We start from the raw sequence: 27,817 nt of genomic DNA, 5'->3' as shown, positions 1-27,817 counted from the left end.
TCACGGCTGCACCCCTGGAACAGTGCTGATGCAAAACGTTCAATAAACGTGAGTTAAAAGAATGAACGACCCTGGAGAAGTTCCTTAAACTTTCTAAATCTCAGCTTCCTGATCAGGAAGATGGGATATCAATGTCCACCTCAAAAAGCCAATATATAAAAGACACTCAAAACTTTGTATGAAGTTATTTTAAAGTCACCATATTGACTCTGAAATGTAAGTTACATTTATATTTCATTAAAGCTGTAACTGCTCTCCTCAAAATCCATGAGCACATGAAACAAGCTACAGTATGAAGCACTAACTCAATACAAACTAGAACACAGCTCAGAAACTTTTTTTTTTTTTTACCCTCTATTCTCAGGAAAAAAAAAAAAATATATATATATATATTTTTTTATTCTCAGGAAAGTCATTACCTTAGAATCAAAACCCTAAACTACCTGTTTGTATTATGCTTAATTCATATTTTCCCTAAATTAAGGAAAACATTTGGGTAATTTTATTTAATTCACATTTCAGGTCACTTATCCAAATTTGGGAAAGAAACTTCAAACCACAATGCTTTTCTGATAAATTTTCTGTAAAAGGTCAATAAATGTGGAATTGTCAAAGATATTAAGTAAATGTCAAAAAAGGTGATTTAAAATGTCTTCCCTCTCAACAACTTTACATAGTATCTAAGAATTTGTAGTATGCCTAAATGTGGGTAAACAAGTAACCCACAAGTAACCAAGCAGCCAATTACATTTAGATGAATTTTTCAAACTGATTTTCCACATTCTAGTAAGAAACAGAAAGCATACACTGGAGTGAGTGCTACTGCCATTCTAATTTTGATGGAAAAAAGAGCTGTCTAAACAGTTTCCCAAAATCTGGGAAAATAAGGAACCCTGAATGATTTTGGAACCCAGGTAATGGAGCGCAATGATAGCCTGACCCAACATAAAAATAATATTGCTAAAAGTTTCTAGATATTTTGAAGATCAATTTTTGTTTTTTGGTGACGATACAGACAGCAAAACAAACATCAATTCAACAATTTCCACACACACAACTCAGTGACAAAGGCTACACTCTGCAAGTTGTGCTGTCTTTCTCACCCCCCTTTCTCAGGCTGTTTCGCCATCAACACAAACTCACTGCCCCTAAGTTTCTCATCTAACCTTCAGAGTTACTGTTGTCAATTTGAGAAGATCAACAGTTTCTTTAATGAGAGAGAAGATATTACTGTTTTGAATGCACGACCCAGTTCCTACCGAAAAAACCTTCTCCTTTTAGCAGCTGTAAGCATGATGTAGGTACATATAGAGAGTATCATAAATTTTATGACTATTTAGAACTATATTTTCTCCATGAAAACTAAAACGAGTTAGACAGAATATGATCCTCATGTATTTAACACCCATGGTAAACATCGTAAAACCGAAGTGTAGAGAAATTCAGTCCTATCCTCCCCACTGAATTCTCCAATAACCGTTCACACTATCAATACAGAACCCATAAGACTACATTATGTGATAAATTCCAAGTGTTGAAAGCCCAGAGCCATCTCAATGGCAATCTTCCCGCAACAGCTTTCCTCCTTGCTTATGATTTGAACCCATCAAAAGTAGAAGGTCAATTCAGATTACAAATCTCTAAAAATACCACAAAGCCCACATCATTAGATGAACAGATTTTCAAACTACTACAGTGACAGTGACCTGTAATAGGTTATTTCTGAAAAAACAGCATGACTTTCAGGATACATAAAGAAGTGTTCTTAACCTAGCAGTATGTCACATTTTTGTAGCTTAAAAAAAAAAAGATTCTGTCAATGAACAGCCATGAAATGGGAATTTAGTTAAAATCAAAGTGCTTAATTATATCTTCCTACAATTCAGAAACTTTCCATTACTTCTCCAGGCTCTGCTTGGTATAGGCTTCCTGTGATTTTTCTAGGTCATGGATATGTAAGCATCAGAAGTCACCAAGAGCCAGTGGAACTCGGAGAAACATATCTAAGTGTTTTCTGTATAGTGCAGGCACAGAGTATGTGTGTTTATTTCAAGTGAAGTAAACTTTTCATGCTAGTTGGAGATGGGGCTTATGGTATCTCAGAGAGATGGCCCAGAGGAAAGAGATGGCTGATCGTGGACCTAGGGCAGATGGGGTGACCTCTCGATGTTTGCAGGGCTTAGGGGCAATAAGAGAGTTGGATAACCTAGGGCCCTGCCTATGGACTCCCTCATTTGGCCGGGCTCCCAGTCTCAATCCACGGGAATAGACAGATGGGAATGGGCATGAGCAATAGCAGCCCTCCCCCACCTCCACCCCATGGGACACCCTGCTGGGCTGATAGCAACCAGAATGCTAGCAAAAGCCAGCGAAAGCTACCCCCACCCCACCCCAATATCATCCAGTCTTGTTCAGGTTTATAAGAAGGCTGGGAAGAAATACAAAGCTACAGATTGTTTCTGGCTTGCTCACACTGACGAGCCACCTCTGTACTCTTGCACTGGCCTAGTCCTGGCTTAGAATGGAATGGAGGGTAGCACTGCCCCTATAGTCTATCTACACAAAACGCTTGGGTAAGGCTGGGCATAGCTACCCCGTGATCACAGCCAGTGAGTGCACAAACAGCCTTAAATCACCTGAAAACTACATCTGTTAACAGACAAATGGTGAAATGCTGCTGGAGACAGACTAACAGCTGTATCGGTTTTTGAATAATACAGAAGAAGTTATCTGCTTAATTTTTAAAAATGAATCTAGAATAAAATATGCACCATTAAGTACATAGTACTTCCTATGAACTTCATGGAACACAGAAGAGATGTTTAAAAAACTGAAGCCCAGTTTCTGAATGTTTACACAGAAACTTGAATTTAGTCAAAAGCAAGCACACATTGATCTTTTAACTCTTACACTTAATGCTGCTGTCTGAGAAGTGTTGAGGAGTTTACAATGCAATACATGAATACAACATTCGATTGAACAGAGTTGTATCTTATTCGGTGGTTAGGTTCTAAAATCAGTGCAGAAAGCAGATATTACATATCTTCAAGTTTACCCTCAAAAACCCACAAAACCGAAAACCAATCCCGTTGCCATCGAGTCAATTTCAACTCAGCGACTCCATAGGACAGAGTAGAACTGCCCCATAGGGCTTCCAAGGAGCAGCTGGTAGATTTGAACTGCCAACCTTTTTGGTTAGCAGCCACTAGCTCTTAACCACTGTATCACCTTTTTTTTGGTGGGGGGGGGAGTTTTGGGGTTTTTTGGTGGTGCAGTGGTTAAGAGCTTGGCTGCTAACCAAAAAGTTCTGTAGTTCGAGTCCACCAGCTGCTACTCGGAAGCCCTGTGGGGCAGTTATGTCCTATATGGTTGCTATGAGTTAGATGAGAAATCCCTAAACCAAAAAAACCCAAACCCGTTGCCGTGGAGTCAATTCTGACCCATAGCAACCCTATAGGACAGAGCAGAACTGCCCCATGAAGTTTCCAAGGAGTGCCTGGTGGATTCAAATTGCCAACCTTTTGGTTAGCAGCCGTAGCACTTAACCACTATGCCACCAGGGTTGACAAACCCCTGAAGATACCCTAAAACCAAGAGGAGCTGAGAGAGCAGCTGATTCGCCCCTCCCTTCTGACCCTCACTCCAGATGCATGCTGGGTGCAGTGATGGGGAGAAAGGCCTTCACTACATATTTTTTCCTCTCTATTTTTTTTATTTGTTTGTTTGGTTTGAGCTCCTATAAAGTGCCAAGTTAAATGAGATTCTACTTAATGACCTATGAAAATCTACTAAAAGAACATGCATTAAACCATAAATAACTAGACTCTTTTACAAGAATAGTTAACTATGGTATCTCTCTAGGTTTCCGTGTACAAATGAAGTTAATCCATTTCAGAGACTTGCAACTTAGAGATTCAGCTCCTACTACGCAAAGGAGTTTGAAGAAATACACGTTAGATGAAAAAAGCAAGGTATGGAATTGTGTGCAGGGTTCCACCATCTCCTTGACAACAAGGCACTTTTACAGCCCGTGGATCTCTCTGGAATACACAAGAAACTGGTAACATTGGCTGACTATGGGAGAGGAATTGTGTGGCTATGGGTGGGACAAAGAAGAAGGCTTTCTACGTCCTCTAATAACTTTTGAATTCTGTACAACACATGTATTACCCAATCAAATATAAATCAAGTGATGGAAAAATATGGGAACAGATAAGGGTGACAGTAAACAACATTATGAACGTAAGTTAACGCCACTCCACTGTTCATGTGAAGAACTGTTCAAGTGGCAAACGTTTCGTTACATGTATATTTACAATTTAAGTACATATATATAAATAAATGGTTTTATATTTACAAAAACATAGATTACTCAAACAGCTTAATGTGGCCTAATATTTAAGCTATTTGTGATTCAGCCTTAACTGGCCTGACACGATAAGACACAAACAATTCTCATAAAAAAGAAAAAAAGAACCCATAGATCTGCCTCCACACCTTGTTCTGACTCTATGCTGCTGGCAACAATAAATACATGGCTGTTAGTGACTGGAAAAGCTTTCTGCAGGTTGGGCAGCAAAACGTGTATAATCACCAAGCCTAAGTTACTGCCCCTTTCCAATTCTGCTCCATCCAAGTTGCCCTTCACAATAAGGCCTAAGTACTTACCTGGCCGAGAAAAAAGCAGCTGGGACAGATGCTGAGCAAGCGTCTGAAGGGCTGGAGCCCCTCCCAGGTGGTCCACATCCAGGAGAGACACCAGAGTCTGGAGACAGATGAGGGCTCTGCACTGTATCGTGTTCATTCTGGAAAGGAAGTGAAATAATGCCATCTGCTCCTCTCAGCAATTAAGAGAATTATTAATAGAATTCAGGATTAACTTTTAATCTCAGCTTCAGGTTCTGACTGTGGATGCCTGTAAACAGAAGGAGGTCTATGGCAGTTCACAAAGAACCTTAAGGTGAACTGTTAATCTGCCAAATAAAATTGCTTGAGGACTCAGGCCTCTAAGTCATTCGTGTGTCATAAAGAATCTGCTTTATAAAAATTATTATGCAAGGCAGCATCTTTAGAAATTTTTTAATTGTGAAATATGACATATATACAGTAAAGTGCCTAACACACATAGAGTTTAACAAGTAGTTTATATAAAGCAATCACCCTTGAAACTGTCAAGCAGACAAGAAATAAACACTATGTCAACTTCGGTAAAGGGAAGGACAACACACAATACAGGGGAAGTCAGCACAACTGGACCAAAGCAAAAGCAGACAAGTTTCCTAGACACATCCAAACACTATGAGGGATGGAGTAGCTGGGGCTGGGGCCTGGGGACCATAGTTTCGGTGGACATCTAGATCAATTAGCACAACATCCCACTTTGGTGAGTAGTGTCTGGGGTCTTAAAAGCTTGTGAGCAGCCATCTAAGGTACATCTATTGGCCCCGTCACACCCAGAGCAAAGGAGAATGAAGAAAACCAAAGACACAAGGAAAATACTCGCCCAAAGGAATAAGGGACCATATGAACCACAGCCTCCACGAGCCTGAGACCAGAAAAACTAGATAGCGCCCAGCTACCACCAGTAACCACCCTCACAGGGAACACAACAGAGAGTCCTGGACAGAGCAAGAGAAAAATGCAGAGAGAATTCAAATTCACATAAAAAGATCAGACTTAATAGTCTGACGGAGTCTGGAGGAACCCCTGAAACTATGGCCCCTGGATGCTCTGCTAACCCAGAACTGAAACCATTCCTGAAGTCCACTTTTCAAACAAAGATTAGACAGACCTATAAAATAAAAAATCAATACACGTGAGGAACCTGCCTCTTGGTTCAAATATACAGACCAAACGGGCATCTCCTGTGCAAAGGCAGATGAGAGGGCAGGAAGGAACAGGAACTGGACAAATGGACACAGGAAACCAGGGTGGGAAGAGGGAGTGTGCTGTCACATTGTGGGGACTGCAACTAATGTCACAGAACAATGTGTGTATAAACTTTTGAATGAGAAATTAACTTGAGCTGTAAACTTTCACCTAAAACACGATAAAAAAAAGAAAAGAAACAAACACTGCTGGCACCCTCACAGCCCACTTCTCTCTTCCCAATCACACCCCAACTCCCTGACTTGCAGCAGTAACCACTAGCCAGACTTCCATGATAAACATCTCCTTGCTTTTCTTAATAGGTTAACCACTTACGCATGCATTCTTAAAAAATATAATTTAGTTTTGCCTGTTTTTGAACTTTATATGATGGAACCATACTGTGCATATTTGCTGTCTTTCTTTTTTGGTCCACGTTGTAAGTTTCATCCATGTTGTGAGTAGTTCCAGTTCAGATCCTTTTTATTGCTTATGTACTCTACTGCATAATTATATCAAATTTGTTTATCCATTCTACCACTGATGGACACTGGGGTTCTCATACATGTAGCCTCGTACCATATGCATACATTTCCCTATGGTATGTATCTAGAAAGGGAACGGCTGGGTCTCAGGGGAGTCGGCATCTCTATTTAACGGTCTATCATTTCATTTAATAAGATAGTGACAAATATTTTTGAAAACAGAAATGCTTACTTTCTAATCAAAGGTTTCCAAGCGGGGTTCTTAGAACATATGTCAACTGCAGTGCTGTTTGGAAAGGCAGTTTTCTCAACAATCTATAGATTTAAGAAAGGCAGTAAAGCAACAGGTTATAAGAGTAGCATCATTTTACACATCATGTTTTTATAGAAATTCCAACATATTACTTCTCAGCAGAATGGTTAGGCTTGAAAAGGATATAATGACTTTGTAGGCTGCTTCCAGAACTGTTGTTTCCTTTCCCAGATCTTATCAATCACCTACAACCTGGAAGAGCGAGCTTATTCTTCCTCTCCATACAGAATGAACAGCTCTCTCAAGCCTTTCCCACGCTCTATAATGACCCTAGGATGAAGACAGATCACCTTCTTTGGGATGAGATAGTTGGTGAGCGTGGTGTGAATCTCATGAGAGAGACACAGGGGAGACAGCAGCTGCCCACCACACTCACTGAGGGAAGTCTCCATAAACGCATCACTTTCATCACTGCTAGACAGCTCTTCCCACTCATCATCGGAAGGATCTGGAAAGATACAAAAGACATGTAACTGTAATATTTAAGAAAATCCTCAGGAAAGCTGCCCTCTCAGCCCAGGGAAAAACGTCTAAACGTAAACTTGTAACGAACCTTCACTGCAGCACATGTTGACAATAATTTCCAGAGCAGTCTGCTGGGCTGACAGCAGTGCTGTGGTCTGTCTCAGTTCCTTGTCAGTGGGCTAAAAAAAGCAAACAACCAACTCTCAACGTTTGGGAAAATATTTTTGAGTGAATTTTCTGAGTTAAAACCTACAAGAAGATTTTTGCACTTGGAACACAGGACACGGGAGGTGGGGGATGTGGGAGAAGTCACAAAGTGCTACAACCATACACAGGCACCACAGCTCCTCTGGGCACTGCGCAGCATGCACCCTTAGCTGGGTTTCCATCTTGCAACACTGTTATTCTCCACCTTGCCTAGTTAGCTGGAGAGAGCAGGTAAATATTCAGCAATTCTGAACTGAAGTCATCCTGCAACTTAACCTAATGTGTTAAGTAGCTTGGCATACTAAGGCTAAAACAGGAGCTCATTTCAGACACCAAGCACTCACACACCACAAACCTGCCTCTAGAGGCTTAACCGTCTTCTTGGAAAGAGGTGCAGTAACAAGTACTACTAACAAACCCTTACATGACCAACAGAGCTTGGCAGGGAGCAGACAGGCTTACTTCCTGGGTTGCTCTGAAAACTACTTCACCAAGCATTTCAAGACTGAAGAAAGTGGGGGATTTTTTCTCTGAAAAATCTGTAACATGACCTCCACTTTATCGATTAACATTTCTAAAAACAGTACAAATTCACGATTTCAAATCACCTAGGAAAAGAGCCATGCTGATATTTACAGTGTATAAACTAAAAATAATGGATTTTTTCATATATCTTGTCTGAATGCTTCCAAATTTCAAGTTTTCTGTGTTTTTAATGGCTGCATAATATTCCATTAAATGGATGTACAATAATTTACCAAGCATTCCACTAGCATGGAATATTTTAGATTATCTGGGTATCTTGTTTTCTTAGATTTACCTGGGTCAGAGGTTAAAAACACATCCACAAACCCTGTGATGGTCCCATTTTCCTCTCTACAACGCTAATATTCATTTACAATCCCAACAGGAACTTCTTTGTACAACGATTTAACTGCAGCTTTGAACTGTGTTCTTTAAAAAAAAAGCTGATTTCATAACTGTAGCTCAGGGATTCCTCAATTTGTATCCATTTATTATTAGCATGAACGTACACAAGCTCAATTAGTAAAGAAGTCTGCCTTGAGAGGAACCCCCGAAACTATGGTCCCTCGATGCTCTGCTAACCCAGAACTGAAAACATTTCTAAAGTCCACTTTTCAGACAAAGATTAGACTGGCCTATAATACAAAAAATAACACACGTGAAGAATGTGTTTCTTGGTTCAATCAGATATACAAGACCAAATGGGCAGCTACTGTCCCAAAGCAGGATGAGAAGGCAGGAAGGGACAAGAACTAGAAGACTGGACACAGGGAATCCCAGGTGGAAAGGGGGAGCGTGTGGTCACATTGTGGGGATTGCAACCAATGTCGCAAAACAATATGTACATAAAATTCAATGGGAAATTAACTTGAGCTGTAAACTTTCACCTAAAGCACAATAAAAAAAAAAAAAGTTTGCCTTGAGCATTGTGTTCTTTTAAAGAATATCTATATGAGATCAAACTGACATCAGTAACTCTACAGAGCAGATGAGAAGTTTGGGGAACAGTGACTCTAAGTTAATGGCGATGAAATAATTTGTGAATAGATAGCGAGAACGGCTGCACGATGTGAAGAATCTAACAACAGATGTCACTGAACTGTACAGGTAGATACTGTTGAACGGATGTATGTTTGGCTGTGTATATTTTCACCAAAAGAAAAAAAGAATGTATATAAAACTTACTATTTGCTTTGTATGTACATGCTCCTCAGCTAAACGTTTATTAGAGACTATAAGCTAAATAAGACATGTCACTGGGCTTTCATCCACTTAAAAATGTACAAAGATCTGGCTTAGAAGGAACTGTGAAATTAAGTCCCCTTTCTTCACGTAACTCTCCTACTCGGAACACTTCCCTATTTATCGTTATCAAACTAACATTAAAAAAAAAACTAGATGAAATAATATCTGAGATTTGCTATAAAATACTTGAAAAAGGGAAGAGTGGATCAAGAGATGAAGAAATAAATGAAATAAAGCAGACCATGAATCGGTAATTTGTAACTTCTGAAACTGGGCAGGGCACTCTACTTTTACCTGTTAGAAAAGCAAAACGAAATAACCCTTGGGTTGAACTGCTCTTTCTTACTTATTTGTGGTTATACCTCCCTAAGTTAAATAATGTAAGGAAGGCTTTGATTCTAAAGGACTCCTGCACGAGCCGCCCAGCCTCAGGCTGAGCGAAAGGCCACAGCTGACTGTAACTTCGTATTCTGGGCACACATCAGCAGGAAGTTCAGCACCCTACTGGCACTGACAGCAGTGGCTGACTGACGAGCCTGCTTACTCATCCAGTCTACTCAGTTACGTTAACAAGACTTCGAAAAGCAAGTTTCTGCTGTAAGAAAACACTTCCTTTTATAAGCACCAAAATTCTATTTTTAAACAACGCTTAGGAAAATAAATCTCTAAGTAACAGTTAAAAACCAAGTTTTTCCACATGGGCAACGCCTGCCCCAAAAGCAAGACAGGAAGGCAGGAACGGACAGGAAAAATGGACAGACACGGGGAACTGGGGTGAAAAGGAGAGTGCTGTCACATTGCAGGGATTACAACCAATGTCACAAAACACTATGTACATAAATTTTGGAACGAGAATTTACTTGAGCTGTAAACTTTCACATAAAGCACAATAAACTGAAATTAAGGAAAAAAAAAATCAATAGTCTTTAAAAAAAAAAAAATTTTAGGCAGTGGCAAATCCCATCTTAATCTCAGCAGACGTGGGTCTTGGCTCCTCGATAGCTCCCTTTTGAAGGCTCCTGAAGCAAGGCTGGAGATGGGGACATGGCCCAGGAATACCATCTTCCCCTTTTCCAGGAGTTCCTGACAACAGAACTGTAGTTCCATGTCTGCTCTGACAGGAATAGGGAGTGCTGAAACATGTTATACCTGCACCTGTTAGATAAACTCAGGCCTGATCAGTATAACGCAAACGATGACAAGGAGCCTCAGAGCACTAATTTACCACATCCTGACTTTCCACATATGGATACTAAACCAAGTACACTCCAGATCTATAACTTAACCTTCCTGTGATTACTGAAGAGATGACACTGCGAGGGTTTTTATAAACGTCCCTGTTGGAGGGCAAGGAGCACAGCTGAGCCTTTATCCATCTAGCTTCACTGATTTTAAGTTCTATTCAAACTCACACAGTCAGATGCAACAAGTGGGGTTCTAGACCCTGCCCCCTGCACTAAAAGCTGGCGCTATGATTTCCAACCACTTTATGATTTGCAGGCAACTTAAAAACAGGAAGGCCTTTACATTTCTGCATCTTCTCCAGCACTTAACACAATGCTTTGGACCTAACAGTTATTTGTGGAAAGAAAATTTTTTATTTCTTTAAAACATCGCCAATTTATACCTCTCAAGACTTCATGAACACAAAGAAAGTAATATACTATTCCATTTACTTTCAATATATTCTGCTTAAAGAATTCTTACTGGGTAAAAATTTATCAAAATTCTAAGATACTGACTTAAGACAATCTTAGTTCATTTTATATGAATCAGGATAGGCCACCTTTGAAATTTTAGAAAAAGTGACAGAATGTTAATACCATTCTCTTCCAGTTCAGGCTTTGTCATTGTTCTTCAAAACGACTTCAGTAGCCTCTTTACAGGTCTCCCTACCTCTGGGCTCCTTATATTCTTTCCCATCTGGCTGCCTGAATCGTCTGTCTAAACAACACTAACCTGCTTTTATCATGCGGCTTCCACCATGCTGCTTCTTACCTCCCTCTTCCCTAAGACAGCTCATGCATTTTGCCCAAAAAGTCTTCTCTGGCAACTGCTTCTTTTCCTCTCCCACCAGGGATGGGTTAGACATGCCTACTCTACAGGAAACTCCTTAGAATTGGTGCACAGCTCTGTAACTGTTCAAAGTAAAGGCATTATAACTATGGGTTTATACGTCTGTCTTCGCCAAATAGGAGAGGTTGACGAGGACAGAAGTATGTCTTAATCACCTTTCTAGCTTTGGTATCTAGCACTGCACCTGGCACATCAGATAAATGCAGTAAATGTGCACCTGAATGAATAAAACTCACTGTTCTGTCTTCTACACCTTGACGAAATGCTCTCCCAAAGTTTGCCTCCTTCTCTGCTGACTGGCTCACTGAAATATTTCTTGTATCCAAGATAGCTCCCCCTTACTCCAACATTACACCCACTAGTACAAATACGCTACAATCATTCAGTCTGCAAAAACTACAAACCATCATTAACTCCCCCAATCACCCAACCTCCTCTGCTCAACAGTAGTAAATAAATGAAAGTTTGACTTACCACTCTGGTAAGGCTAAATACTAAAAGAAAAGAGAGAATGAGAAGATCAGAGTAGGGAGACTCACATTTCCTAATCTCAAAACGTACTATAAAGCTACATTAATCAAAACAGTCTGGTATAATGACAGACATACAGACCAAGGGAACAGAATTGAGATTCAACAAGGGTACTAAGAACATTTGATAAGGAGAGAATACTTTCTTTAATAAATGGTGTTGGAACAACTGGATTTCCACATGCAAAAGAATTAAGATGTAAATGACATATGGAATGAAGAAGAAATAAATAAAAAAGAAGATGCACCCATATGTCATATCTCATAAGAAAATTAACTCAAAATGGATCAAAGACCTCAAAGTAAGAACTAAACCATAAAACTCTTAGAAGAAAACATAGAAGGAATGCTTTGGGACTTAGTATTTAACCATGGATTCATAGATATGACACCAAACACACGAGAAACAAAGACAAAATAGGTGAGTTGACCTTCATCAAAGGACTTTATCAATAAACAACCTACCTACAGATTTGGGAGAAAATTTTGGGGAACCAAATTATTTGAAAAGGGTTTAATATTCAGAAAATGTATTTAGAATGCCTACAAATTAGCAAAGACAAGCCAATCAAAAAATGGGCAAAGACTTAGTAAGTGGATGAGCAAAACGTGGTATGTACACACAACAGAATGTTACTCATCCACAAGGAAAAATGAAGTTGTGACACTACAACAGGGTGAACTCTGAAAACATGATGCTGTGTGAAATTAGTCAGTCACGGAAGGACAAATATTGCATGATCCTACTTATGTGAAATATCTACAACTGGAAAATCACAGACCAAAGTTTCCTAGTGATTACCAGGGGCAGCCAGGAAAGGGAAATGATGTGTCATTGCTTATGGGGCACTGAGTCTCTGTTAAGTAGGATGGAAAACTAGGAAATGGATACTGCTAATGGCTGCACACCAAGATGAATCTAATTAACGGCACTGAATCGCACATGTGAAAACGAGCAGCAAATGCTGTCATATACATGTTTACTACAATGAGAGACGAGAATGCAAGGGACAATCCAGGCAAATTAGGAGGCAAGGCCAAGACGGCAGAAGAGTCAGACACTCCTGTGGTCCCTCTTACAACAAAGACCTGAAAAACAAGTGAATCGGTTTTATGTGACAATCTAGGAGCCCCGATCGTCAAAGACAAAGCTGAACAGTCAGACTGAGTGGCAGGGAAAGGAGAGACAATTCAAGAGAAGCGAAGAAGTGCCAGTCACGAGACTGCTGGCATCCTGCTGGCTGGGTCGTCTGGTGCGTGCAGGCTGAGGTGAGCAACAGCGTTCAGACATGTCTCACCACGTCAGGAGAGGATAGGCAGTGGCAAGTCTGCACAAGCCTCAGGAGCCGTTGGAAGTGGCACTGGACTTGCGAAAGTTAAGGTAAGCATCTAACCTATCATGCGGGGGAAAAATAACCCCTCCACCTCAGGGAGTTTCACAGCTTCACAGCTTCCTTGCCCCGTCACACACCCCCAACCCACTCCCTTCATACACCAGTCGGGCAGTATTCAACAACTGCCATGCCCCCTAAGCAGGAACACACCAGTCTCATGGCTTTAAAAAACACCACGTCCCCTAAGCCAGGAGCCCAGGGCAGGTTGGGAGGCCCTGCCCTTTCGTCCAGCCACAGACAGAAGGGGTCCACAGACTTGCAGCGTCCTTAACCTCTGACTAGACCTGTGTGGGCTGATCCAACACAGCATACCTTCATTAGCGTAAAACAACAAGGCATACACCTGAGCCCATTTTCAACTGCAGCAGCCAAGGGGGAGTGGCAGGTTCCTGATATTTGACACTGCCATGCCCATTAGGCTGGGACCTCACCCACCCACATTAGGGGCCTGAGGGCTGCTGGTACCACCCACTCCATCTAGCCACCCATGGTAGCGGTCTGAGAATAAGTGCCACCTCCCAGTCCCTCCAGCCAAGAGCACTGGCTGCTGCAATACCCCACCCACGATGCACTCTAGGGGACAGGGATATGCCCTTTACCAAGGGGCGGCCATCAGCCCCTGCCTTGCTCCGCACATAGCCCCATATTGCAGCCAGATACCTGTGCCTGCTCCAAACACCCCTATGCAGCCTTGCTTATCTAGGACTGTAGGTGAGAGTCTACAGCACGCGCTCGGCGATCAATGACCTGCTCACCTGTGCCGCATCTGCACAAGAAAAGTGAACAGACTCCTGGGCTCACATACCTAGTAGCTGCTTTAACCACCTGAAGGCAGGACGTGAGAACTTCATAGATGCCAATAACCAAAGCAGCACACAGGCCCAGCCTACTTGGGCAATATCAAAACAAAACAAAAAGCTAAACATAAACATAAATAAAAAACAAATAAAATAAAATAACTTACTGATGGCTCAGAAACAGTCAATATCAAATCACATTAAAAAAGCAGGTCAACCATACTTAATGGTCTGATTGAGACTAGAGGAATCCCGGCGGTCATGGTCTCCAAACCTTCTGTTGGCCTAGGACGGGAACCATTCCCAAAGACAACTCATCAGACATGAAAGGGACTGGACAGTGGGTAGAACAGAGATGCTGATGAAGAGTGAGCTATTTGTATCAGGTGGACACTTGAGACTGTGTTGGCATCTCCTGTCTGGAGGGGGGATGGGAGGATAGAGAGAGAGGGAAGATGGCAAAATTGTCACGAAAGGCGAGACTGGAAGGGCTGACTCATTAGGGGGAGAGCAAGTAGGAGTACGGAGTAAGGTGTATATAAACTTATATGTGACAGTTTGACTTGATTTGTAAACTTTCACTAGAAGCTCAATAAAAGTTAATAATAAAAAAAAAAAAAGCAGGTCAAGATGGCTCCAGCAAGCGAACAAAATAAAGAACCAGGAAACTTTCCAGAGGAAGATAAGGTCATGGAATTATCTGTGATAGAATTCAAAAGACTAATACACAGAGCTCTCCAAGAGATTAGGAAGGACACCAGACAAAACTCTGACCAAGCCAAGGAACACACAAACAGAGCAATAGAGAAATTCAGGAAAACAATACAAGAACAAAACGACAGATTTAACAGGTTGCTAGAAAGAACAGAGAGACAGCAACTAGAAATCCAAAAGATTAACCATAAAATTTCAGAATTAGACAACTCAATAGAAGATCACAGAAGCAGAATTGAGCCAATGGAAGTCAGAATTAGTAAGACTAAAGATAAATCCCTTGACACCAATTATTTTGAGGAAAAATCAGAAAAAACAATGAAAAATAATAATGAAAAGTTTAAGAATCATGTGGGACACTATCAACAGGAAAAACCTATGAGTGACGGGTGTACCAGAACCGGGGGTGGGGTGGGGTGGGGATAACAGAGAAAAGAGAGAGAATTGTTGAAAATCTGCTAGCAGAAAACTTCCCTGATACCATGAAAGATGAGAAGGTATCTATCCAAGACACTCAACGAACCCCACACAGGGTAGATCCCAAAAGAAAGTCACCAAGACGTAACATAATTAAACTGGCCAAAACCAAAGACAAAGATAGAATCTTGGGAGCAGCTAGGGATAAACGAAAAGTCACCTGCAAAGGAGAACTAGTAAGACTAAACTCTGACTACTCCGTAGAAACCATGCAGGCAAAAAAGCAACGGAATGGTATGTATAAAGCCTTGAAGGAAAAAAATTGCCAGCCAAGAATTATATAGCCAGGAAAACTGTCTCTCAAATACAATGGCGAAATTAGGTCATTTTCAGATAACAGAAGTTAAGGGAATTTGTAAAAACCAAACCAAAATACAAGAAATATTAAAGGGAGTCCTCCAGTTAGAGAACTAACAATATCAGACAACAACCCAAGACTTGGACACAGGACAGATCAACCAGTTATCAACCCAGGTAAGGAAGTCACAAAGACAAGTCAAAGCTAAAAGAGGAGAATCAGAGGTGTCAATATGCAGACGATGACAAAGTCAAAAGGAATAAACAGAGTATTCATAGAATTTCCATATGTAGAGGATGTGAAGGTGATATCAAGAAATAAAAGGTCAGTTTAAACTTAGAAAAATAAAGGTAAATTTTTAAGTAGCCACAAAGGAAGCTACCAAACTTGGACATCAAAATAAAAAAGGAAAACATAAAGACTCAGCAAACAAAAAATCAACAATAATGAAAAAGATGAAAAGAAAATACATAAAGAAAAACAACTCAGCACAGAAAAATTAAGTGGAACAAAGAAACTGTCAACACATAAAAAAAAAAACACATCAAAGTAAGAGCAGTAAACTCAAACTTATCAATAATTACACTGAACGTAAATGGACTAAGTGCACCAATAAAGATAGAGTGGCAGAATGGATTGAAAAAGCATGATCTGTCTATATGCTGCCTACAAGAGACTCAAAGACACAAGCTAAAACTCAAAGGAGAAAAAACATATCAAGCAAACAAAACAGTGCAGAAGTGGCAATATTAATCTCTGACAAAATAGGTTTTAAAGCAAGATCCACCACAAAGAATAAGGAAGAACACTATATGGTTAAAGGGTCAATACACCAGGATGACATAACCATAATAAACACACATGCACCCAAGCAAATTAAAAATCCCTTTAGCTTAAAGACAGTCTAGAACATAGTATGTATCTGAAGTGGGCAACACAAGAGCTGGGGGAGATGATCGCACGTTTCTAGAGTGTTGCAAAAGTACTGGTCTGTCCCATTTTTTAAATCTCCTGTATATAAATTTCATTTTAGACAAAATGTTTTTCCCTCGTTTGGAAGTAGACTTCTAGTGTTTTAATGAGAGTTGATAGGAAAATATGATTTTTGCTGATTCACTTTATAGCTAACTTTGTGGTAAATTTCTGCTATAAAGCTAAGGACATTAATGACAGAAAGCTGGTATAAATCTATGTTTGACAGCATCGACCTGACTTACTGGAAGTAAATCTGAAATGAAAGTCTTCCTTCTTGCTTTTCTTTTATGAGGAATTTCTTCCATTTCATCATCTTCAATCAAAACATCACCATTAGCATTCTCTAATATTTCCTCAGTCTCTGCAGCAGTTTTCAACCTTTGAGTTTCAGCCTCCTTCATCTGAACAACCGTTTCACCAGCATCCATTTCCAAAACTTCAGCTAGGATCTTTAGTACAGCACTTATGATTTCTGCCTGACTCTTTGAAGGAATAAGGTCCTTTAGATTCCAAACTGTGCCTGGAAAAAAATGAATGCAAGGACAAAGGAATCACCTGCGAAATCTTTTATTAAGTGCAATTTCCACAAGATTGGTTCTTTAAGCTCAGGTGTAATTTCAAAAATCTCAACCCCACTGCCTTTGTTCAATTTTTGTAAAACGTCAAAAAGCTCCCTTTATGATAATCCTTCATTATCACCTCCCTTCCTCAGTACACAATATGTTTCTCTAATACACTATACATCAGCAGACCAAGAGAACGTAGATCAAGTTTTTTTTAAACTATAAATCAAGTTGCCTCATTTTCTTTCATCTCTTCCTGGGCTGCTCTCCTCAGCAGTTTCTTGTACTCCAAGAATGGAATGGAATGTACTAAAATTCCTCTTATCAAAAAAGAACAGTAGCTATCATTAAGTAGTTAGACTAATTTAAAAATACCTTTCAAGACTAATTACCTCCATGAGGCCAAAGGGCAAGAGCACAGATGCAGAATTATATGAAATACGTACTACTCAACAGACCATCAGATTATTTCTAATTTGTGTATTTAGAAATTCTGGGAAGATAAGCATTGCAAGTAAAGAACTTTTGGAAAAGTAAGTGGCCTTGGATCCCCAGAGCCAATTTCTAAACTCACTGGTTCATACAGAAAAAGGGATCCTGATCACAGCATTTCTTTGTCACATAACAGTAGTTTCTTTCACTGAAAACAAATCTAGTCTAGAAGGCTTCACAAATATAGAGAACTGCTTGAGTTAAGGGTCTCCACTTTAATATTAAAATCTTCAGAACGGGCATATAAGCACAGAACAGGCTTATAAGAAGGCCAGGTGTGATGAAATGAAGAAATGATTGCAACACCAGCCCCCAATGCTACACTGAGAAGTTACTAAAAAGGTACATTACCCCATGGCTAAATTTTACCTGCCACTAACGTCTTTAATAGAAGGTACTCCATGGAACTGACAGGCGACAACATTGCTGATTCCAGTACACGCAATCCTGCAGCACTAAAGGATTTCAGTAACTCTGGATTATCTTCCGTCACGGTCTGCAAACAATAGGCTATTTAATGCAAAAATTAAATATTTAGAAACAAATGAATTCTGCTTAGGATACCTTAAAACAATATAACTTATCAAAAAACGTTCATCTTTACAAATGCTTTAGACACATGTATACAGATTTTACTTCAAGGCAAATCAGGGTTTTTAAACTTCAATACTGCAAAAGACTTTTTTTTTTTAATTTCTAATCCTGTACAGAATGAAATTTTATAAAATGTAATAAAAAAGCTCTTAAATGTCATGACCATGTCAAGTTACTGTAAACATTTATAAAGGCTTATCCTCAATTTCTGTACGTATTGTGTAACATCATCAGCCCATGGTCCACAGTCTCAGTAGCTCTGTTGTAGATAACAAGCCCTAGGTTTACAGACATTCTGGCTTCCTTTAAATTCAGCATGACCTATAAAGTTAGGGTTATTTCTGGTGAAGCAACAGTTCTTAAAGAAAAAAAATTTACATTCACATAAAAATATGAACAAGTTAAGAAATGGGTAAAATACTGATAGTGACATATGATGCATTTAGTACTTAACTCCTTCCCTCAAATTATAACAGGACAATGGATTACAGCCTGCATATTAGAAATATTTCACCGAAAGTATAAAAACACCCTGAGGGATCAAATTACTGGGATGAGAGTTATGGGGACCATGGTCTCGGTGAACATCTAGCTCAAATGGCATAATACAGCTTATAAAGAAAATATTCTATATTCTACATCGGTGAATATCGTCTCGGGTCTTAAAACTTTGTGAACGGCCATCTAAGATACCCGACTGGTTTCACCCCACTGGAGCAAGGGAGAATGAAGAAAACCAAAGACATAAGGGAAAGATTAGTTCAAAGGACTAATGGACCAAAAGTACCACAGCCTCCACCAAAATGAATACAGCACAACTAGATGGTACCCGGCTACCACCACTGACTGCTTCCACAGGGATCACAACAGAGGGTCCTGGAGAGAGCTGAAGGAAAATGTAGAACAAAATTCTAACTCTCTCTCTCTCTCACACACACACACAAAGACCAGACTTACTGGTCTGACAGAGACTGGAGAAACCCCAAGAGTATGGCTCCCAGACACCCTTTTAGCTCAGTAATGAAGTCACTCCTGAGGCTCACCCTTCGGCCAAAGATTAGACAGACCCACAAAACAAAACCAGACTATATGGGCATACCAGCCCAGGGGCAAGGAAGAAAAGACAGGAAGGGACAGGAAAGCTGGTAATGGGGAACCCAAGGTTGAGAAGTGGAGAGTGGTGACATGTCATGGGGCTGGCAACCAATGTCAAGAAACAATGCGTATTAGTTGTTTAATGAGAAACTGTAAACCTTCATCTAAAGTACAATTAAAAAAAAAAAAAAGGAGGTGTGAAAATAACTGGGACTACACGAAAAGGCTTGAGAAGAAACCTCTGAAACACAAAAGAGGAAGCAAGCCCAGGATGATTTTTTATGAAATTTCATACAGACCCATTTCTGTCCAGATCTAAATATTCCAAAATAGATCATACCCACCCAAATTAAACACATACTACTGCTGTAATCTAGTTTGGTACCCCAAATACCCATATATATATTTGAATGTAATATTTTTTCATTAAGAGCCTGATGAAATTCACTTTAGTAAAAAGTCAGGTCGTGATTGATACCATAAAAAGACAACATAATAATGGTGTGATGGCTGAACAACACGATAAACATAATTAAAGTCACTGAACTGTACATGTGAAGATTACTGAAATGCTAAACGTTTGTTACCTATATACTTACCATGATAAAAATTTTTTTCAAAAAAAAAAGAAAATACAAGTTCAAAGAAAGCTATATTAAAATACAGGATGGAATCTCCTGTGTTCACTTTACTATACCTAAGCCTTGCTTGACTTTCAAAACAAAAGGAACCGACATTTGTTAAGTAAATCATAAGCCTGACTAAATGCAAAAGAGAAACTATTACACAATGCAAAATGACCACAGTCTATTTCAAAGAAGTTCATTAGGAGAAAAAGCAAAATTAAAAAATTAACTAAATTTACAACAAAAGTCATAGAAATAGAACTGGTTTTTCTTTTAAAAGTTATAAACTAACTCTTCTAAAATTCTTATTGTAATAAAAACTGTCCTCTGAGATTAAAAGTCCCCTACCAACTGTTTTTAAAATCCACATTTACTCACAAATCCTCACTCTGCCGAGATTCCATTTAAGAAACTGATTTTTAAGTTTTCCCAAGTAGTATTTATTCCCCTCCCCCTTTTTTCTTTTCTGTTCTCTTGAAAGTACCCATTAGAGCCAAGAGAAACATCAATGAGGGTATGCACTTCGTCCTTGCCAGCATTAATGCAGAGTTAGATAAAGAACAACTGGAAGCCTGCCACTATGTGGAGAAAAAAGAAATGCTATTCATCAATTATTTCTTCACTCTCACCCTCTGGTTCTGTCTTCCCCTCCTGCTGAGCTAAGGGCCCCCAATGGCTCTCTAAGCCAATACAGAGAAGAGTAGGAGCCAAGACAGCTGAAGTTGCTGGATTCTGCTTTCCCTGCTGACAGAAGGAAAGCAGACCTAAGCGAAATTTCAGTCACTTATTGTCCTCTCTCAAGAAAACCACACAGCTTATCTGCTTTCTGCTGGAAGTATGACAGTGGGACAAGATGTTTAAGTCAGTCTAGATGATTCCAATCAAATCTGGCTCAAAGGTCTGGTAGCTGTGGGGTTACTGTTTCATAGTAAATGGAGATGAAAACGAATTTAAAAACTAAGGCTTCTAAGAATGGCAGCAGGCTAGAAATCACATACGCTCACTTACATTCTGCTCCTTCCTTTCCAAGTGAAAAGCAGAAAACCTGTGAGTAATCAAAGCATTCATCACAGATTTTCAAAGAGAAGAAACAGAACAGCTACATATTTACATACAATGAGAAAAAAATCGCTCCTGTAGAATAAGCATGCTATATCTGAGCAAACAATTTTTCGTAAGGCTACACACACTCAATAAATTATCACTTTTTCTTCACTTACCTACTGAAATAGCCAGGTCAACATTGGTGGAAAACCTGCTTAAGTACTTTAACACGATCTCCAAACAGCCTTCTTTGTTGAATACAGATACTGCTCTACTATCGCATTCACTAAATTAAAGGGAAAAAGTTTCACTCTTCACATTGTAACATTAATAAATCAGCACAGAAACCCATGAAAAGAACTAGGGTTTACAGAACTGAAGAACCGCAAACACCCGCCGTTTTATAAAAACCAGTGTCCACCCATATTCACTGTATATTTTATTTCTAGCACAGTGGGACCTTTGAGCCAACGCCTTTACCTCTTGGTACCAGTATCCTTATAGAAGGTCAGAGCTGGAAGAGATCTGAGAAATTATTTAATTCAATTCCCCATTTTACAGATGAAGAAACTGAGGTCCTAAAAGTAAAGTGATCTATCCAAAGATGACATATTTTGTTAGCGGTAGAGCTAGGTCCCTTGGGTCCAGCCTATTCTTCTTTCTACCATAACACAGTGATAAGTTAGAGTAAGGATAGAAGGCCCTGTACTTATCACACACAAAAAGCACTGATTTAAAAACAGCAAAATTATGCTTTATTCATTCCTTCTAAGACACTTTTATAATTTCATCAAGCAGGACTTACCATCTACAACAGAGAAATTACTGTAATAATTACATGAGAAATTACAGTATCTTTAAGAAAAAAGAATCAGAAAACTTATCAATGTTTTTAATAAGCACCCATGCTAAACAGAGTCAACAGAGCTAGTTATAATACTTTACTCATATTCCCAGAGAAAGGTATCCTCCGTGCATACTACACATAAACATGACAAACAGCTAACAGAACTAAATTATTAAATCAACTCTATCTAAAAATAAACTATTCTATCTATCTCGTTACTGAGACACTGCTATAACCCTGTTCTTGAGAAGCCCACAATACAGTCTAGAAGACAAATCACATGTAAAGGTAATTTAAAATATATGAAGCAAAAAGGTTAAGAGCTAGGATAATTGTAAATGATACAGATGGGGCTTACAGGCACTTAAAAAAGAAATCACTTTGGAGGTATATTCAGGCTTTTTCCAAAGAATTAAGAAATATTTCCAAGTTCAACAATGTATGAAAAGGTAAAGTTACTGTGGTACAACAGAAAAACTGCGTCTGCCAGCGTGCTCTGACGCCACTTTCCTACATCTGATCTCTCCCGTCTTCCCGGTGGAACGCATCCAGGAGTTTAAAATGTGATCATAGGCAAGTTGGGATTGCTGTGGAGGCAGCTTTTCAGGATCCTACCAATCTCACATTCTAAGAAATGCCTGTGCACTTTGGACAGAGGTTATAATCATTGCTGACTGAACATAAGGAACTATGACAGAATCTTGCTAGAAATGTGGGACATCAAACGGGATGGGGAAAAAAAAAATCCAGGCTGTGTTCTGAGCCATTTCCATTCCTAGCAGCAAGTGCGCCCCAGCCCACCACTGCCACTAACAGTGGGGAGTGGTCTGAGCTTGGCCTCTACCTCCCACTGGACCAAGGAGGCTCTTCTGTGCATCTGCTTTCCTGTCAGTGGTAACTCCAGGAGCAGAGGAGAGAAGCACCAGCCATGGCTTGGGATCCTCGTTTCTCCAGATACCAAACCAAAGCAGCTATTGCACCGGGACCTGACCAGCTTTACGACAAATGCTGCCTAGGGTATGTGGGTACTGGAGGAAAAAGGGGGTACACTAAGTGCTAATGGTCACGTTTCATCTTGTTTTGTCAGTAGTAACGACTGGGGAGAAGAGATGTCAAACACACACACAAAGGACTTGGAAAAGACGGCTTATCTTGGGTCACCCAGTACCATCTCCTGCTAAGTTATCAGTATCACAATTTCCAGGCCTACCAAACGGAAAAGATTCCTAAGTAGCTTGACAGAAAGAGCAGCAGCCAGCGCAGCAATGTGGCAGCAGCTGTGCTGGAAAGCATCTTACCATATATTCCACAGCACATTCACAGCCTCATTGGCTATGTTCTCAACAGAATTTCTGTTCTCATCTTTTTTTTCATGTGGAGACATCTCATTTGAATTCAATCCAGCACTACACTGAAACCAAATATCATGATTAGCACCCAGGTTCAAAAGAATTAAGCAGTGCAGTTACCACGACCCTGCTTCCCTTCTGGCAAAAGCCACATACAAAAAAGGTTCCCCAGTTATTGTGCAAACTGGATATAATTCATATTTTTAATGAAAACATAAAATCAATACAAGGTATTTTATCTAACATGATAAAAGACAGTTAAGACAGGGAAGAAAAATAACACGTAATAGGAGCTAACGTCTGTATAGGAGCCCTAGTAGTGCAACGGTTAACGCATTCGCCTGCTAACCGAAGGTCGGCGGTTAGAACCCACCAACCATGCTTCGGGAGAAAAGATCTGGCAATCTGCTCCCATACAGATTACAGCCTAGAAAACCCTATGGGACAGGTCTACTCTGTCATATACGGTCGCTAGGAGTTGGAATTGGCTCAAAGGCACAAAACAACATCTATGTTGCACCTTCCATGTACAAGGCACTATTCTAAACACCTTACATATATTAAGTCATTTAATCCTCACTACAAACCTATGAGGTAGATGAATTATTTTCCCCAATCTTCCATTACAAATAGGAAATTGAGGTACAGGGAGGTTGTTGAAGGTAGCTTAGTATACACCAAAGCCAGGATTTAGACCCAGGCATCATGGCTCCAAAATTAGTGCTCTGAAGCACTCTCAAGTACTGCTCCTTGAATAAAATTTGTGGCATCCCTAAAGCAGAGTTTCTTGATATCGGTGCTATTGACATTTTGGAAAGAATAATTCTATGTTGTAGGGGGCTGTCCTGTGCATTGTAGCACGTTTAGCAGCATCCCTGACCTCTACCCACTAGATGCCAGCACAAACCTCCCACTCCCAGTTATGACCATTGAAAATGTCTCAAAATGTTCCCTGCAGGGCAAAATCGCTCCCAGTTGAGAACCACTGCTCTAAAACGAACATGAATGAGGCCTGCCATCAAAACTGGATATCCTTTATATAGCCCTAAGTGAAAGTTATCCACCCATACAGAAGAGTGTGCCAGAGGGACACCAGAGTGAGAGCTCCCTGACCCCTGAACACATCTCACAATAAGACTGGGTGTGATATTAATTATGAGACCTTAATGTAATCTTTATGGCTAGTTCCTAATGTCTGTGCATCAACTTCCTTGTTTGTAAAAGGCGAGTAAGAACATGGTGCAGATTAAATAACACACAGTACACCAAGCAGTGCCTCGTACATAAGTAAAAAAACAATAAATGCTAATGACTTTTATTGTTATCAAGTTTAAACTCTAAAGAGCCAGTCATGAAAAAATAGGAGGGTCTTTTTCAATGAAGGTGATGGAGACAAAGTAACAGAGACCTGCAAAGAAATGAAAGTAGATGAGTATTCCCAGGAAAAGAAACTAAATCCTCACAGGATATTTTGAGGGAAGACAAATTAGTTAACACCAAATTACTAAATCAAAAAAAGGAAACTAAGTTTGTATATGAAAAGCTACATTTAGAAACTACCATCCAGAGGCTCTAAAAACTGCATACCTCTTTTAGCAGTGCCACTAGGGGCGTCATGACATCCTTAGTCACCATGTCATCACAAACCTCAAAACCGCCACAAGCACTGAGATTTCTACAAAAGAAGGTAAAATATATTTCACATTCAGATCATATGTCACAAAACTCTATCAAACTCTCAAATGTATTTCTATTGTTAACCATATCGAAGGTTTTGGAGAGAAAATCCGCTTATTACCTCTGTAAAGTGCTGTGGAACCTCGTTTACATCCTATGAGATGTAAACAAATGACTTGTCATGTAAGCACCCAGTTCTGAAGAGAAGGTCTGAGACAGGACACAGCTTCATGAATATAGGAACGGAGATGGGAGAAGACTTTTTCTACTCAGTGTGGATAAATCATGGCCTGATCATCTATGAAGGGGCCTTTTCTTGCAATCAAGATTTCAAGGGCAGGGGTAAAGCTACTGAGGATGACATCCCCTGAAAGAGCCCTGGCTAAATTAAATTTTAAACTGAAAAGACATGCTCGCCTTCTTAGCGCACAGCACTGTGCTAGGCACTGGGGAAACAAAGACAAATCATAAGACACACACCATCTTCCAGGAGCTCCCAGTGTGTCTACATCTGGTGGGGAGGGGGCTTTTCTACTCCTCCATGGAACGGTTAACCCTCTCTCCTCCTTCAGCTCTCAGCTCAAACATCATTCCCTCAGGGTTTTCTTCCCTGAACTTCTCACAGTACCCTTTGTAATTATTGTGAGTTGTAATACACACTTCTGTGACCATTTGGTTAATGTCTATCTGCCTCATTAAACTGTTAAGATACACTATGGACCAGGGCTATGTCTGTCTTGCTCACTATCACACGGCCAGAGCCTAACACAGTGCCTGGCATACAGAAAGCATGCAACATACATTTGCTAAACCACTGAATGAGACATAAATAGCAAATACAGAGCTACCATAAGAACCACAAATACTACTACTCTTGCCCCCTCTGCAGTCCACTCTCTGCTAGCCACTAGGGTGATCGTTAGATCACGTCACTCCCTGCTTAGAGTAAGCCCTGGACCTACACTATCTGGTCCCGGTCCTCCTCTCCGGCCCCATCTCCTGTAATTCCTCACTCCCCGAACCTTTGTGCTCTCTGACGCACCACGCCCTTTGTCCCTTCACGTCTTTGCCCTAGCTGCTCCCTACGTCATGAACGCTCCTCACCACGTTTTTCCCAGGCCTGGCTCTCCTGTCCTTCAGGGCTCAGCTCAAACGTCATCTAGAGAGAACTCACCAGGCTGTTTCCCCACAGCACCTCTCACTACGCTCTCACCTACCTGTTTGCTAGTTTCCTGCCTGTCTCAACACAGGCTCTGTGAAAGCAGGGGGCCGTCCGTCGCCCTCCTGTCCTACCTGCTCAAAATCCCCTGCCCCAAGCGTAAGTCCCGGCACACTGACGGGCCTGCGCGCTTCAGAGAAGAGCAGGGGGGCGAACGCGCTAAGTCAACCGCAGGGCTCCACGGAGCTTCCAGGAGCAGGCAAGGGCGCGGCGTAGTCCAGGGCGTCTGCAAGGGGCTGTCGCCCGGAAGCAGCAGGCTGACAGTGCAGGCGGGGTCCGGGCCCCTCCGGGTCCCACCGTCCGGGCTCAAATCCCCTCCCCACCCACCGCCGCAGTGGGGCTGAGAAGAGAAGGCGGGGCAGACGCGCTGGACGAAGGGTGCTCCCGCCCGGGCGCGAGGTCCGGGGGAGCTGGCGGCGCACCCCGCACGCCCGCCCGCCGCCCGCCCGCCCGCCGCCCACTCACCGGAGCGCGCCGGCCGCTGTCTCCCTCACCGCCAGGCTGGGGTCCAGCAGCAGCGGCCCGAGCATGCGCACGGCGTCCCGGCGAGCCAGCCCCGGGCACAGCCGCCGCTGCTGCACCAGCCGAGCCAGCCCCGCGCAGGCGCACTCGCGGACCTCGGCGCTCGGGTGCTGGAGCTGCTGACACGGGCGGGACGTCAGGGCGGGGCACGCACGGGCGGAGCCGCGCGACCCCGAGAGGACAGCGCCCGCGAGGGCTCCGCGGACGGCGCGCCGCCCTGCCCCCGCTCCCGGCCGGGCCCTCACCTCACCTTCTCCAACAGCTCCGCCGCCGGGCCGTCGTCCTCCTCTCCCTCCGTGCCGTCCGCCGCCGCCTCAGCCTGACAGTCGCCCGTGGGGGAGAACTGAGGTCGCTTGAAGCGCTTCGTCCGGCTCTTGCCCATGGCGTGTGCGCTGTGGGAGCAGAGGGAGCGAGGAGGACAGCGGCAGACGGTGGGGGCTGCCAAGCCTGTGACAGGGACTTGTCCCAAAGGGGACTGACTTCGTGCCGCTCAGCTGGACCGAACACGCATGGGGAAGCAGTGCGCAGGCGCGTGGTGCGTCTCTGGTGAGGAGGGGGCTGGCGCGGAGAGCGCGCAGGCGCAAAAGAGGGGATGGGCGGAGCCAGACCCGGCAGAGGGGTGGAGTCCCGTGGTTTTCCGCGGACGTGGGAGGAGGCTGGATTCCGCCTCCTCCCGCCCTTGTGGAGTTTGTCAAGTTATTGAACCCGGCCAAGCCTGTATTTCCTTTCTAATAAATAGAATTAATAGTACCTAATTTGCAAGGCTATTGTGAGGCTTAAGTTATGAGTTTGGGAGTTATTCCATTCCTTTTCTATGCTCTGAAATGCCTTTAGTAGTGGTGCTAACTCTTCTTTGAAAGTTTTAGAATTCTCCAGTGAAGCCATTAGGGCCAGGGCTTTTTTTGTTGGGAGTTTTTAAATTACCTTTTCAATCTTTTTTGTTGTTGTTGTTGTTATAGGCTTATTTAGTGGTTCTACCTGTGTTTGTGTTAGTTTAGGTAGGTAGTGTGTTCCCAGAAATTTTTCCATTTCCTCTAGGTTTTTAAATTGTTAGAGTACAGTTATTCATAGTATTCTGTTATGATTCTTTTAATTCCAGTTGGGTCTGTTGTGACATCTCCCATCTCATTTCTTATTTGGGTTATTTGCTTCCTGTCCTGTTTTTCTTTTGTCAATTTGGCCAGTGGTTTATTGGTTTTGTTGATCTTTTCGAAGCAGCAGCTTTTGGTCTTGTTAACTCATTCAATTGTTTTTCTATTCTCTTATTTCATTTAATTCTTCTCCAATTTTTATTATTTCCTTTCTTCTGATGCCTGAGGGCTTCTTTTGCTGCTCCCTTTCTAGGGTTGTAGGGTTAATGTTTTGATTTTGGCCCTTCTTTTTGGATGTGTGCGTTTATTGCTATAAATTGACCTCTAAG

General features: G+C 41.4%; 1 protein-coding gene across 5 annotated transcripts in view; it reads right to left on the bottom strand.

Annotated features, from left to right (window-relative positions):
• Positions 1-26,779, bottom strand: part of HEATR3 (HEAT repeat containing 3) — a 43,945-nt gene extending 17,166 nt beyond the window's left edge. For 2 of the 5 annotated variants that reach the window (XM_010596162.3, XM_064274148.1), the window contains exons 1-11: positions 26,648-26,779; positions 26,341-26,513; positions 24,567-24,654; positions 22,929-23,041; positions 20,960-21,069; positions 17,794-17,934; positions 16,612-16,889; positions 7,220-7,310; positions 6,957-7,114; positions 6,586-6,668; positions 4,669-4,805 (exon numbers count right to left, since the gene is read on the bottom strand). In XM_010596162.3, coding sequence (XP_010594464.3) covers positions 4,669-4,805; positions 6,586-6,668; positions 6,957-7,114; positions 7,220-7,310; positions 16,612-16,889; positions 17,794-17,934; positions 20,960-21,069; positions 22,929-23,041; positions 24,567-24,654; positions 26,341-26,513; positions 26,648-26,779 — 1,504 coding nt within the window. Of the gene's footprint in view, positions 1-4,668; positions 4,806-6,585; positions 6,669-6,956; positions 7,115-7,219; positions 7,311-16,611; positions 16,890-17,793; positions 17,935-20,959; positions 21,070-22,928; positions 23,042-24,566; positions 26,249-26,340; positions 26,514-26,647 lie in introns of those variants that run through there. The other 3 variants (XM_023555688.2, XM_064274149.1, XM_023555687.2) reach the window with 3 other exon arrangements.
• Positions 26,780-27,817: the final 1,038 nt, after the last annotated feature.

The sequence above is a fragment of the Loxodonta africana genome, chromosome 21, assembly GCF_030014295.1.
Source record: "Loxodonta africana isolate mLoxAfr1 chromosome 21, mLoxAfr1.hap2, whole genome shotgun sequence".
Classification (NCBI taxonomy): domain Eukaryota; kingdom Metazoa; phylum Chordata; class Mammalia; order Proboscidea; family Elephantidae; genus Loxodonta; species Loxodonta africana.
This window is presented reverse-complemented; position numbering and strand designations above follow the sequence as displayed.